Below are 15356 nucleotides of genomic sequence, written 5' to 3' on the forward strand. Positions count from 1 at the left end.
CAATTGGCCAAAGCTGTTACAGGGCTGGCATTAGAGTCATCTCTAAGAGAACAATTTTCCAAATGCCTTCCCCCCACCGTCACCACTTCTTCCACGCTTTACTACTTTATCACTTACATTTTGATTGCCATTAAGCATAAACTTAGAAAATACTGTTTAATAATTTATTACCATTTTCCCATTAAATAGCACATTCACTCAAGAGGACTCCACACAATTTTCTCATAATTTTATTTACAAGTCTGCAGCGTTCTGTAAAACACAGTAATGATTACAGACTAAAACACACAACATATATATTTTCAAACATTTAAATATAAGCACAGTTTATTCAAAAGTAACACTACACACTACATTTTCCATAAAAATATAAAAAATAGTTTAGTTACTATATTTTACCTAAACCAAGATATTTAGGAATTCTTCCACATGTGATGTCCCCTCCCAAAGAAAAAAAAAAAAGGGAACTCCAACAATAAGAAATCCAGGAGACAACATCACAAATTAGAATACTAATGCCAACTGCTCAAATCCACCAAAAGAACACAGAAGTTTCCATTAGTAACCAGCAGTAACTGTTCTGCAGTATGCTTGGATTTTTGCTTGCATTAATTTGCTTCTCCCATTCCAGATTTTTGCAGACACGTATGCACTTACATAAATAATGGACTGATTATACTGCAGACTATAATGCCAGTCACCACGTGCCCAGCAACACAGATTGGTAGTCTTGCATTACACAACTATTTTTTTTTTTTGCAAAAATATCATAAGGGAAACACTCTCCTTGGGGAATTCCATTTAAAGACAACTCTTCTCCTCACTGAACATTCAGTGAAAGTAGCCTTCCTCTCTCCTAAAAATAGTGCCCATTTTTGTTTGTTACGACCATTTTTACTGACTATTCTCTATTGAAAGCTAATAGTTCTGAAACACACCTATTCAAGCCCTTCTTCCACTAGGATACATTTGATTTACAAAAAAAGGCACAAAGATGAAACTCCTAAGCAGCATCAGTCAATCCTTCCATCGTGCACTGCTCCTCTTTCTTACACAGACATTGCTGCAAGAGACACTGTCTCAGAAAAGTACTACAAATACATGAACTGTGGAAACGGGCAAAGCCTCTGTACGGTACAAGTAGTATATTCATCATTAACAAATGAACACTATTGGAAGTTTTATGCTGCAAGTAAGACTCAACCTGGAAGCATCAGGAAAAGCCACCAGAAAAAAAGCTCAGCAGCATATATTTGTTAACAGTGAGATGGAAGGACCTCTGTGTGCAACATTGTGCATTCGATTTCAGCAATGACAGTGCTCTACAGGCAGCAGTGTGAAACTTTTGCTTCTAATAGATTAGAGGATTTTCTAAATGTAAGTGAAGTTGCCATAAACAGAGTAGTAGCATATGATGCACAGCATGATCTGCAATAAAAAGATTTTGCTTTCCAGCATGTAAACATCCAGGTTACTAGACCTTAACTGATATAAACAAATCTGATGATAGACTTTTAAACTAAAAAAGTAAGATTTCCCATAAAATGATAAACCTCAAAAATACTCTTTCAGCAAGTCTCACATGCCATTTAATATCTTTCATGTCCCATGAACTACACAGAACATTTAGAAAGTTTTAGCAGTAGAAATGTCGACCAGTTAAACCGTTTGGCAACCATGTGCTCAAAACCTCTTCGAAGAATGTTATAATTCACTCGAGAAGAGTTCTTCACTGTAACACATTATTTCTTCTTCTTTTTCTTTGGTGGCTCATCATCAGAACTACTGTCTGAACTGCTACTGCTACTGCTGGAGGAACTGGAATCTGATTCAAACTCCGAAGATGAGGAAGTACTACTCGAGGATGTAGATGAGGATGTAGAGGAGCTCTCATCACTGTCACTATCATCAGACGAAGAAGAGGTAGAAGAATCATCACTGTCAGATGAGGAATCGCTAGCTGAACTGTCACTGCTACTGCTGCTGGAACTTGTCACACTTTTAGATCTGAAAGAAAACAAATACACAGATGAGAACAATTCTGCTATAGACAGAGTGCTCTTTATACTCTGTTATAACCCAAAGATCAATTAATTGATCTGAACATTTCCGTGCCTGACAATTTAAGAATCTTCCCTCCCTCCTCATCCTCCTCCCAGTTCCCCCTTTTATTCTGAAAGAATAGATTTTGGCTATTTGAGCAACAGCAGAATGACACCATGCAGGTGAAGTACGTTGTCCCATTCAATATCAAAGCAAATGCAGGACTACAGGGGAAAAAAGGTAAGTGTGAAAGTTGGCAAGGCTCTTGCTCGTAGGAACAACTAGCATCTTCACTGGCCTACCTCAACAGAAGAACAAAGTTGCAGAAGAAGCATGAATGTGCTGTACTACTAAAGCTTCAGGCAGAAATTAACAAAGATTGGATGCCTAGAACTGCAATAACAAGTGAAATTTTGGCAACGTAACTGTTGGTGAAAGTTTCATCAATGATTTCACAAATGTTAGAATTGTACTCAATGGAAACTGTTCTTAGATTACTCCTGGCACAAGGAGCCAAACTTTCTGCAATTACATGGTGCTTAGGTTTTCAGGGTAGGAGAAGAGGTGTGGAAACAGTCCAGGATAAAGACATTAGGAACATTGGAAAGTGGATTTCTGCATGCTCTGCAACTTCATTTTTTCTCCCTCTGTTTCTAGTCCTTACAGTAAAGCAGCTGTTCTCAAGATCAAAGTCTTTAATGTAATACAAATGAACCACTGAAGTTTTTGTAATACATCTGGCATCGGTTATCTATCTCCCTCTGTGCAGATATAATGACTGCTTATCAAAAAAATCTGTAAGGCCTGGTTAAATATAGACTTTTTGCTAATGAAAAACTAGTTGCAAAATGATGGAAAAATGGACTACTTTAAACTGGCATTTGGCATTTTCTGGGCAAACTGTTTCTATCCAAACAGCTTCATTGAATTTCAGACCCATTTATATGGGCAAGAATCTGACAAAGGATGCCCCAAACAGTGACTTTAATCTTCATCCTGCCCCGGTCATCTTCCACTTTGAAGAATCCATAGAAGCAGTTCTTGGACCTTCAATATTCAGGTCATACTCTGAAACCTACTCATAGAAACATCAGATGTAACACTTAATATTTCCACCTAGAGGAAAGCAATAGCTACATCTCTGAGAAAAGCAGCAAGCAGATACTTGTTTGCAGATGATGCAATATGTGGACTGCTGGCAGTTACAGAAGGAAGATGGTCACAGGATCAAGTACAATTCACCTATTTTATCTTGTCCTAACTCGGTAACGTGGCATCCGAGATGCTAACAATTGGTAGATTCCAGATTTGCAGGGACACCACTGGAAAAGCACAACATTTCTCCAGCAGATCAGCATTCCTTCTCCTCAAAACAAGCTCACAAGTGTTAATAAACTCGTGAGATTCCATGCACAAGTCATGGAACAACTGCTGCATTTTGTAATATATGCTACCATTCTTCTGTGACTTTATCCTTTCTAACTCCATTTAAATCATCTAACAACCTCTGGTGATTTTAACACGCTACGTAAATCAGATCTACGGTGTTGGGCACAATTACCTGGATGTTTGTGTGCTGCGTGGCCTGAAGTAACAAGTGAATTAGGACACAGATTTCCCCTTTAGACAGGTAGAGTTGTACATGATTCATAAAATAGCCCTCAATAAAGGGGGCTTTCAATTAATAAATGAAGTATGCTGCACAGGAATGATGAAGCCAACATACACACAGAAGCCAACTCTTCGCCACCTAAGGTTACAGCACTGTACCACAGCAGTTTTGCCTGTTCCTGTTTTTCTGGTTAAGCCTGTAGGTTACTTGTTACTGTTGATATCAAAACAAACACACACTATGTAAAAGGTTAGTACTCTACACCAGAACCTAAAACTTTGTCTCCCCCTTCCAAGTCTGGAACCTGCACATTCAACAGTAATGCTTTGCTGAATTTTCTGCATTTAATTTTTCCTGGATCGTAATAAAGACATAAATCTCATATGATCCCAAAAGGAATTTGTATTGCTGGATTCTATAGTTGCATAAAAACAGGATAACAATTCAAAGAGTACAAAAGTTTTAGGGAAAAAAAAAAAGGCCAACCAACCTCCTACCACAATCTCTTCTGCTCTTTTTTAACCTGGCAGCAGTTCAGAGCTCAAATCCTCTGAAATACAGTATGCCAAGAAGACTGCAGCACATGAGAAAGCTGAGGAAGGAAGAAATCTGAACTACATTGTTTAGAAGTCAGATTTACGACCTCACCATTTCCAGGTAATTCCAGCAATAAATGGACACAACTGATAAAGAGCCCTTCAGTAATCCTGATAGCAGAACTCAGACGCTGATCAAGTATTCCAATAAAGCCATATGCAACGACGGCTTCATATAAAGGCATGTTTTAAAAAACTGCTGTGGCTCATTTAACAACCGACACACAAAACAAATGGCTTTGTCTCAAAAACCTTCTGCAATTGTTTTTACATCAGACTCAGAGACAGAGGACAGTCTACTAAATGCAAAGAGACAATGAGATGATTAACGTACAGACACGCCCCATCTGTAGAACTTGGAATGTGATCAGCAGGAGCACTACAACCAGGGTTCAAGCTGCTCCTGGAAGGATTTTCTAATAGAGACTGAAGTAGATTCCCCAGCTGGCGTTACCGCAAATTTAAAGGAAGAAGAATGTCCTAAGCATTTTTGGCTCAAATGACTATTTCTTTTCCAGGAGTGAAGAGGAATGGGAGGTGGGGGGGAAACAGAATATTTACTTCCCAGATTTTTTTTATTATTAAGATACTTATTTCATTCTCTAAGCAAAGCTTCAGAGAACTGTTAAGAGAAGAGGATGCAAACAACAAGAAGAAGAGCAAGCTGGATAGGTGGAACGGGTACATACTAGAAACAGTACACTATTCTTGCACATTTAACTACTTGATGAACTTTGAGGCAGAAATAGGAAGATTACTGTTAAAGCACGATCACAAAGAGATCAAAGAATCAGTATGGGGAAAAAAAAACCTACAGAAAACAAAGAATTTAAGAGTTCTTGGACAGGGTAGAGTAGAAATTCTCCTAAATATCTCCTACTCAAATGTCCATAAAGAAGCTAAAAGCAGTAGTGTCAAATCTGCATTTGCAATTTTGACTTTCAGTTTTTACATACACCCCTTCCAAATTGCCTGCTGTGACATCCAAGTGCAAGATCACACACTGAAATAGCTGCACATCTTGTCATCATTACCCACATACCTTTTTTTCTTGGTCTTCCTTTCTGCAGTACTTTCTCCGGTGCTAATTAGAGGGGGAAAAACAATGCCTTTGGTTAACGCATAGGAAAAATAAATATTTAGCAGTACAGTGGAGCTGAGTTCAATATCAATAAACTGGTTTCCCACCGGCTGAGTTGTGCTGCCCAAAGCTCATTCAGAATGCATTTTCAGTCATTATTCAAATCAGAAGAAGAAATATCTACAAATCCGGGAAAGAAAAAAAAATAGCAATTCATCTCCAATTTTCCGTGCTAAGTATGCTTTATTCTCCTTTACTTTTTTCTTTGTATTTTACAGACAACATCTTGGGATAGGAAAAGCAGAGGGGATAAGGATACAGAGAAGTCCTCTGCACCCACATTTCACAATAACTGAACTATCTGAAACAAAGGATTAGAAAATGAAATTAGTCTGTAGCTCTCATCACATTTCTCACACGCACAAAAGACACAGAACAATTTATTTACATCGACCATACCAGCTATTTGTCTTTCATATTCCCACGTATTCATCCACTCACAGAAGGTTTTAGCAGTAAACACCACAGAACAAAGTGTTTTTTTAAAAAAACCACCTTAGGAGGTTTTTACCAGTCATCAGTTTTGGATGTTTTTATTTTCCATTTTTCAAATATTTCAGTTAAGTTTACCAGCTGCATCCTTTTCACAATCAACTGTCAGAATACAGCACGTAACCGAGCTTGGAACGGACACTGTGATTAAAGTCATTCCTCATCGTGTATTTACAAGGTACTTAACGCACCACCGGTACGTGAGGAGGCTGTATGCTCTTTCATGAAGCAGGATACATTTTCCTCAGCTGAAATTATTATCCAAAGCCATCTTAAGTACACAGAAATAACAGAAAGCATGAAAATTGGAAAAGCTGCAAATACTTTACATTTAGAAATTAGAACACAGTATGTGTTGAGAAAGACTGCAGAAAAGGGTAAGGACAGGAAAACATTAAGCGTAAGCTACACTGTTTCAATAGAAGAACTCAGAGCCATTTGCAGGCTGGCAAAATGAGATTTTGCAAGTTTGTATTTTCATACAACCCTTATGAAAATATCACAATTATTTCATAGAGTTTTCCACACCCTCTCCAAATCCTGTAGGCAAGAGGATAATTCATTAATCTTCCAACTCTGAACCAAGTTTGAACCTTTCCTGTACTTCTGCACGTTATTAACGTTCCCATTACTCAGGTCGTATAACCTTACCACAGGCAGCCAGGTCCCAGAGCCACTGTGAGTACACAGTGACACTGTGAAGCGCCTCCAGGAAGGCCTGTGTCTGACCCAGGCTGCCGTGGCACAGCTCTGTGCCTCCCTCCAGCGTTTTAACATACGCATAAATTCAGGAGTTCACTTCTCTACGAAACTACACAACCGAGAGCGGCTGATCCCCTGCAGATCAAACAAAGCTGCTCCACTGCACTTGGTTGTTTTCCCCGAGGCACCTCACTCTGTGTTTGCAGAACCACAGATAAAACTTCAGCACTCTGGTTTTAGTTCAAAGTGGCAGCAGTCCTCCAAACCGCCTCGAAAGGGAGCGAGTTTTAGATCCTAAGCACTTAGGCTCTAGGAGTGCTTATCTACACTACTAGAGGACTAGAATTGCTTCACAGTTACTCACTGGATCAGAATTTATTTCAAAACCAAACGTTTTATAGTACTCTTAACACAAGATAACCCCCACTTAAGTCAGTATTTGAGCACTCTGATTTACGATCCTGTCTCAGCTGAAACAGCTAATGAGGTCAAATCAGCTCACTCTGACAGAGGTCACCACCTATTCTCTTCCTAACAAGATAACAGAGCTCTTCCATAACTCACATCCTGGTAGCACCATGACCTATGGCCAAAGCACTGAGCTGCAAGTGGCGGTGACAGGAGGCGTGTTTTCAGGTTCTCAGGATCAATGCACAACTTAGTGAGAGGTCTTTATGCTGTAAGGAGCACAGAGCTGAGAACACCCAATAATCTAACACTCATCTCTTTGAACCATTACACACTTAACAGTGGACCTCTGCCACCTATAAGTTATACCCAGGTTTTAAGTACAGTCTAACAACAAAACTAAGCAGAAGTTAAAGAACTGCTTCTAAATGTATTTAGCTCCACACAAACCTGCTCGGACTAGTGCATGAGCATATGAAATTGAGCTACTCGGGAATCAGCATTCCACTACAAAAAGTCTCCAACTATTTTAACTTCAGTTTAGCACACTTTATTTTTTGTTTCAGATGCATTTGTGGAATCTGAGTGTACATATACCACCCAGCATACATAATGGTTTTAATACTGAACAAGTATCACAGAGTCCAGAAGAAACAACAATAGAAGATGATCGAGGGCACCACCTTTCCCACTCCCACACCAAATTACCTCTTCGTTAATAAGATGAGCGTTCTCATTCTGCCACTCTTACCTTTGTTGCAGCAATAGTCGCTTTTCTTTTTCTTTCAGAATTTTTGCTAATTGAGCTGTCCTTGAAGGTCTGTGCAGGTATTTTCTCTTCCCTGTACATTCATACGTCCAATGTCCAAACTCTAAACATTTTTGACATCTTACGTGCTGCTTGTTTGCCTCCCTATAAAAATGCAGAATTGCTTAAGTGACCGATCCCATGTCTGTCTGTTCTACCTATTGAAAAAATATGAATTTTCTTTAGCATACAGAGTCTTAACAATATATGTCATCATGGTTAAAGCAGACTGATGTCCACAGGTGCTTTAGCTTATACAACTTGAATCAGAACAAGAACAGTAACATCAAACACACATAGAACTGTGGCAAACATACTACTGCGGTTATCAAAATATTCTCACAACAACTCTTTATGGCAGAGGAAAGACACTTTTCCTCTATTCCAGAGCTTCAGCTTAAGCCTTCTTCTGGCTAAAGCAGCAAATGCTCAACAACTGACATCAGCTGTCAAGACACTGATCAACTGCATCTGATTTTTTTTTTTTTTTTTTGCTTGTACACATTTCTGGAAGTCTAGCTTGCACTCTTCAATTCCACACCCTAGTATTTATCACCTAACTGCCAAGCACTTCCAAATTCACTCAGAGCACCTAGGATCTGAGCACATAAAACAGAGCTGCTCCTAGCTGTAGCTAACCTGATCTTTCCTAAGATCTAATAAAGCCTGGCAGAAGGTTTATCGTAAGAACGATCAGATTCCCGTTCATTTTGTGCAGTGTAAATCAACCAACCACTAGAACTAGTAAGTGAGCATTTTATGTCTGCATTTCAGTTTTAGAGAAAAAGTTACGCGATCACTTTTAGCTGAAAACTGAGAAAAACTTGTGTATTCAGATTTTAGCACTTATTCCACAATTCTGAAGCTGTTTTTGTATCTTCTCACAGATATGCTCCTGCTTTACAAATAAGGACACTCGTACAGCACTCAAGTGACTCACTCAAGGCCATATAACAAATTACTTTTAGAGCCAGTGAACTTCATGAGAACTGCTGTAACTTATTTCCTCTTCATATCCTATTGTCAACACCAAATCACTCGTTTTTTCAAGGCCAGGACATCTAAAACAAGGCCTGCAGAATGGTTTGCTTTGTCTTGCCTGGGACTTCTCGCTCTGCCACCAGAGTTGCGCATAAGCAGAATGACGAAACCCTCCCTGCTTCATCAACAGAGAAAAACATCCACTTTTTTTTTGGCGTCACAAACCAGCCCAGATCTGTCTCCACAGAATGAGAAGGGAAGTTCAGTGCAACTGTAACACAGCTTCATATTTTCAGGGGTTTAAGAGCGCTCACATGACTAGGGCAGCGAATCCTATGCAAGCTAAAATAAGATCAGGCCCTAAAAGCAGTGTAATTACCAGGAAACAGATCAAAAGAGCTCAGCAGCTACAGGCCTATAAATACCATATCAACACTAACACGCTCGAGCGTTAACAAAAAGCACGAGATTAAGGCAATCATTTAACACAGATCGATGACCACAGCCTAAGGCAAAGACTGGCAGATACACAAATCAGGATATGCTTATCAAGCATATAAAGGCTTTATAAGCGTAAGAAATCATTCCTTGATCTTAACAACTACAAAGAGCAAATATTGCAAAAGTGCTTTGAAATTCCAGGTAACTTTCCTACGGAAAACAGGAAATAACGCTAAACAATGATGAAGGAATGGAAGTGCAAACTCTTATGACCAGACAACAATAACAACAATAACAACAAAAACTGTTAAAAACAAATAAAAAATTGTTCCAAGGAGTGGGAGAAAACGAACAAAAAACCCCACGCAGCACACGGCATAGGGGCGGTGCGGAGCTGCGAGCACACGCGGCACAGCGCCGGGAGCGGCGGCTCCTCCGCCCGCAGCGCCCCGACAGCTCCACAGCGAAGCGACAAAAAAGAAAGCAATGATGTCATTAATTCCTCAGTCACCATAATTCTCTAAAATTCAACTCGAATTAGTTCTGCCGTACAGAATGAACAAGTTTTTACCGGGAGCAGCGTGCGAGCTTATTTCTGCTCTCTCCGGTCGCCGTACAGCCCTAAGACACACACAACGCAATAAAACCTCCGCACTTCAGCAGCTTCCCCACACGGGACCCCGCGGTCCCCAACGCGGCCTCCTGCCCGGCCCGCTCTCCTCACACACCGCCACCGCGCGCCTCGCACGGCGGAGCTGCGCCCAACTGCCCTCAGCCGCTGACCGCCGGGCCTCGGCCGCTCTCCTCCCACTCGCTCGGGGCACTCGGGCCGGGTCGGCCCTACCTCCGCCCCAGCCCACCCAGGGAAGCGCCCTCCAGGCCCGGCCCCGCGCCACCCGCCGCACTCACGCCTGTCTCCGAGCGATGAGGCGGTGCATGGGAGTCGCCATCTTCGCGGCCAGGAAGTGAGGCGCGCCGCGCTGCATGCCGGGCCGTGGAGGCCTCCACCGCTTCCCATTGCGGGAGGAGGAGCGGCCGCCACAGAGAGAAAACCCTCCCGCGGGCATAGGGGGCGCCCTGCGGCAGGGAGGCGCGCTGCCCGGCCCGTCTCGTCTCGCCTGCTCCGCCGTTGCCGTGGCAGCGATGGGCGGGAGGCGCGGGGGTGGCTGTGGCGCCGCTGGAGGCGGCGGGTCCTGAGCGCTGGGCAGCGTTCGCGGAGCTTCGCCTTCACTCGTTCACGTGAATAAGCCGACGCAGCCGGCTGCTGCAGCTTCCCATCGGCATGAAGGTACGTCGCAAGTTGGGAGGAGGGCATAACGTCTCTTTGGTCGTAGCATGAATGCTCCGAAGAAGTGCTGGAAAGGGCTGTATTTCAGAAAGGGATAAGCGAACCCATCGTCACTCCTCAAGTGTTGCGGGCATCTGCTACCTCGTTAATTTTTAGCGGGTCTTTCTGTCTGTTTTGCCCCCATGCTATTAAAAAAGTATAACTTCTCAGTACCTGAAAGGCTTGCTTCTGCTACAGGTACAGGTGCGCAACCACGGCTCAGTAATCCGTGAGCTATTAACGGCTTTCCCGGCACTGAGGGTACCGTCCATGTGGACCCGACGTGTCCTGCACTTGATTGTGAGGAAACACAGTTTAATCAGACCTAGGAATCCAAAGGCAAATCCTTTCCTTCACGTCACTAAGCCCAAGACTTGAAGTTCCCCAGCGATGCCAGCAGCACCTTGTATTTCTGGCCCTTGCATCACTTCCTCGCAGGCTGTGGCACAGAAGAGCTTGAGGGACAGAAAAAGAAGAGCGGCAGCAGCCGGAGCGTTCTGACAGCGCGTACCTGGCGGGCAGCTCTGCCTGCTGGCACGGGGACAGCAGCCCCTCCGCTGAGCGCGGGGAAGCAGTGCGGCTTCGTCTGTTTGCTTTATCAAAAGGCATCGCTATGGCATGGGATCAGTTTTAAAATACCTTAAATCTCATTACGAACATCCTCAAGAAAATACACTTTTTAATGCTGACTAGGGATTACTCCTGCCAGGAGTACCTTCTGTCCAACTGATTTCAGTATTCACTCTGAACCAGCCTATCGCAGGGACAACCAGTGGGCAATAAGTGGGTGTTCTGCTATCCCTTTACATTTACTCAAGTGCACAAGCTGTTATGGATTCTTAGTAGGTTAGTAGTAGCTAAAATGTTGATATTATGTCTGGTATGTTATAAACGCAGGAGAGTTTGGCCTCGGTACTGGAACCCTGATGTCTGGCATCTCACTTTTAATGGAGAAAGACAGAAGCAGTTCCTATTTTAGGACTGATCTATTTTTAATAATCCATGCTTTATAATAAATTCCTGATCCTTTTTTAGTTCAGTATCATTTAAAATCTTGGAGTATATAACTGATAACACTGATAACACTGTCTGCTCTCTGCTTAACAACACTGGGTGCTCCTGGCAGCTGTGAATCTCTCCTAGTGTTACTGCAGCAGAACTACAGTTCTCAAAGTTTGCCAGTACAGCAAGGTTTCTGATGTCATAAGCCAGAATATTCAAGGAGCATATGGGCTTTTCCTTACACAGGAAAAGTAGATTACTTACTAAAGCAATTCACTAAAAATCCTTCTACTCTAGGAGTTTGGAAGTGTTCTTGTGACATTCAGAGCCTGAAATCTCCTTGGAGCACTGCTTCAGGGTCATTCGTGTCACTCAGAGTGAGCCCACCACAGCACCCACTAACACACCAAGCTCCCTCCAGACCAAATGTGCAGAGTCATTGCATGGCACTCGGCTCCCTGGCAGGTGGGACAGTTCCCTGCTGCTCAATGAACTGAGCATGACCATAAATTCTGCCTTTGCACACTGGGTACAAAGCAATGCGCCCCAAAAACCTGTCATCTAAATGGAAGTCCAGCCACAGTTCCCACTGGAAGAAAAAATAAAAATTGGCTTTATTGTTACAAGGCAATGAACTTAATTTATGATCTTAACTTCAGATATCAACAAGAGGAAGTACTGGCTAGCTACAGATAAAATGCTTAAAGCAGAAAAAGCCTGCATTCCCATTTAGAAAATTTTGTATCACCGGGGATATTGGGCACTTGCCATTTTCAATACACTTTTCTGTATTTTTAATGCTCCCAGCCCATTTTGTGTGGGACTCGGGGCTCACCCTTTTCCCCAGGGCAGCAGGGCTGGTGCAGTATTGCTATGGGGAAGTTTTGTCCTCACCGCACCTCTGTAAGCACGAGCAGTGGGGCGGCTCCAGGCTACAGCACAGTGCCGTATTTTTAGGTCCTCAGCTCATATTTCAGTGAACATGAAGTATCTTTGTGTGTCAACAGAACCAAAATGTCTCCCAGTGGAGCGTGAAGCATGTCGACGTAGCAGGGACGTAATCTGGGCAGTTCGTGGAAGCTTACATCATTAAATCTATCACTGGAATGTGTTTGATACACAGCAAATTCAGATGTTTTTCTTTCCTGGGAATGCCGCCAGCCAGCCGTAGCATGCGAGGGAGCCAGGACAGCAAGGAGGGAAGGGCTGGCGGCTGGGCAAGACATGAATTAGGGAACTTTCAGTTCAGCTTGTTGAAGGTCTTCATGGAGAAGTAGGGGCTGAGCTTTTGCCCAGCCTCTGTCCTTCCTCTGTCGGTGGGGAGCCCACGGGGCCGAGCCCTGCCTTTGTGGGCAGCCTGAGCACAGGAGCTATGGAGGAAGCCAGAATGGCAGAGCTCACCCGCAGACCGGCAGGTTTTGTGTGCTGGGATTCGGGAGCTCCTGGAGGTGCCTCGCTGAGGAGCGCCACAGGTGCCAGTTATGGGGGAACCACTGCACAGAATCCCATCTACACTTTTACGTGTGTCATCTTTAAAGCGGTTTTCTTCCTCCCACCTCTCTGTAGGTTTCCCAAAGCTCGATTGCTCCAATTAATCCCAGATCCCCATAATTTCTGAGCTAAATTTGACAGTGATCTGTTTATCCATTTGTTATTGTCAGCTGTTTTTTAAATTAGTAATTTTCCATCTCCACTATATCGATGGGCAGTGATCGTATCACCTCTTGTGTTCGTTTTACAGGATAAGGTCAGTCTCCATCTCTAATACTGTAACACAGGCTGCCCTGATATATGCATTTCTAGCATTAAGAAATATATACCAAGCTCTGACCTAGCCTTAATTACACAACTGTGATACCTGCGTAACAGGCAACATCTGGGAGCAAATCATTGCCTCAGGAAAGACTTGTGTATTCTTTAGACTTACGTGCTGTTTGTTGTTATAATGCCCACCACTTTCCATTATTATTTGTATCCTCTTTTTGTCCTTTTCTCTGTTTGCTTCTGTTATGCTTCTTTGGGACGTTTTCAGTTGATTGCTTGAGGTTTGGTTTGGTGGGCAGTAATCTAGCTCTGATACTTCAGTACCCACAACAGCTTAATTAGTAAACACACGAAATCTAATTATCTGTTAAGCTTGAAGGAAAACTATGGAAATCCTTGTAAGAGGGAAAACTATTTTTTCAACATGTATTTCACTGCAAATTTTTGAGATAACTGCACTGGGGAGAATGGTCCCAGTGTAATTTTTCATAGGATGGAGAGCTAGGATTTTCTGAGAACTGCATTACATGCGGTATGATTCATATTAGAGTTCACGGCAACACGATACTCCAGCTATCCTCAGTTCAGGAGATTGCAAAGCCCATTTGTATCCGAATATCCCAGAATAGCACTATGAACCATATGTTAGATGACATACAGTGACTATTTACAGCAGACCAAAGAATAGCCTGTGACAGATACCAGCTAGAGCTTATTTTAAGCCCATACGCATTTTCCTGGTTAGCTTTTGTTAATGAATTGCAAGATATGCCATCATAAACAAAGTCTGAAAACACTGGATTTACACTTGGATACTCTGTAGTGGCAGATCTGCAGTTTGTAAGCACTTCTGCTTCGCACACAGATTATAGCAAAAAGGAGGGTGTTTAATCTGCCAGGCAAGGGTTTATCTGTGAAGTTCCCAAGAGAAAGAAGTTGTAGGAAAGCTTTCAGGCTGCAGAGCGGGATCAGGAGTGACTAGGGCACAGATCACCCAAACTATGGACTGATGGCACTGCTCTGAAGAACTGACAGCCTCACCCAGTGTGCACAAATTAACCTGGACGCATTATTCTTTTCTCCATTTCTTCACGTTCTTGTTTTTTGGGGGGAATAGATATTTGTAGTGTCTGTCAATGTACAGAGGACATGTTTGCAATTCAGAGCGGCGAAATGATGTCAACAGAACAGAAAATTATTCCTTCTTCAAAAATACCCATGTATTGTCCTTACATTTTTAATATGTTCTCTGTCTCGTGTCTTCATTTATATAGTAGTTGTTGATCAAATACGTAACTGATTTCTGAAAGTGTTGAGTATATCACCTGGTTATGAAACTTCAGTGCTTTTGCTGTTTTATTGTCTTCAAAAGTCTAAGAATTTCTGAGATGTTTTGTTCTTAGAATAATTAACAACTGTTTTAGAAGAATCAGACAGCATCTTTAACAGCCCTTTTTGACTTATTCTCCTTTCAAACCTCCTTAATTTAAATCATGCTTATTGCTGAAAAGTCAAGTGCTGAAAAATTGTAGGTAAAATCCAGTGAGGTGAGTTATCCCCACCACTACTTTGCTCTTCCATCTTGCAGTCACTCTCTCTACTACAAAACAGTCTTCATCAGGTAAGAAATGATAAAGCCTTGCTAAAGAATACGTACTGAAAAGTTCAGTGTAAGTTGTGTCTTTCAGCTGTGATCAAACACTGCTTAATTCTTAGCAGTACTTATTACAGTGTTTACACGTTTTTTCACATTGGAAGTCTCATTTTTTATAAGAAAAACACTGAGAAAATGAAAGAGAGAGGGCCACAGAATCTGTTCAATTTCAGACCCCAATGTAATGACAGCTTGGATTTTGAACTGTTATATATATTTCCCTGCAGAACACCCTGTCCGGGGCAGTGGAGCTCTCTCACCCCTTGCACCCCTCAGACAGCTCCGCTGCTCCGGCTGCTCGCTGCTGGCAGCATCCCAGGACCACAGCCCAGCAGGGTCAGCTGCACGGAGGAGCAGCCGGAGCCGCTCAGCACCTCGAGGCGTG

General features: G+C 42.5%; 1 protein-coding gene across 1 annotated transcript; it reads right to left on the bottom strand.

Moving 5' to 3' along the window:
* On the bottom strand, positions 215 to 10331 carry ZCCHC10 (zinc finger CCHC-type containing 10). The gene is made up of 4 exons (XM_021410346.1): positions 10134 to 10331; positions 7746 to 7907; positions 5294 to 5335; positions 215 to 2007 (listed from the first exon to the last, which is right to left on the bottom strand). Exons 1-4 carry the CDS (start codon positions 10289 to 10291, stop codon positions 1743 to 1745), a joined length of 627 nt encoding a protein of 208 aa, XP_021266021.1. The 5' UTR covers positions 10292 to 10331; the 3' UTR covers positions 215 to 1742.

The sequence above is a fragment of the Numida meleagris genome, chromosome 12, assembly GCF_002078875.1.
Source record: "Numida meleagris isolate 19003 breed g44 Domestic line chromosome 12, NumMel1.0, whole genome shotgun sequence".
Lineage (NCBI taxonomy): Eukaryota > Metazoa > Chordata > Aves > Galliformes > Numididae > Numida > Numida meleagris.

Bases quoted from the DNA above. Each gene is read 5' to 3' on its own strand.
- ZCCHC10 (XM_021410346.1), bottom strand. From the start codon at position 10,291: ATGCCCGCGGGAGGGTTTTCTCTCTGTGGCGGCCGCTCCTCCTCCCGC. The intron at 7,908-10,133 runs GTGAGTGCGGCG...GCATTTTTATAG, and splicing joins CTCATCGCTCGGAGACAGGC to GGAGGCAAACAAGCAGCACG. The intron at 2,008-5,293 runs GTATGTGGGTAA...GTTTTCTTTCAG, and splicing joins AGGAAGACCAAGAAAAAAAG to ATCTAAAAGTGTGACAAGTT.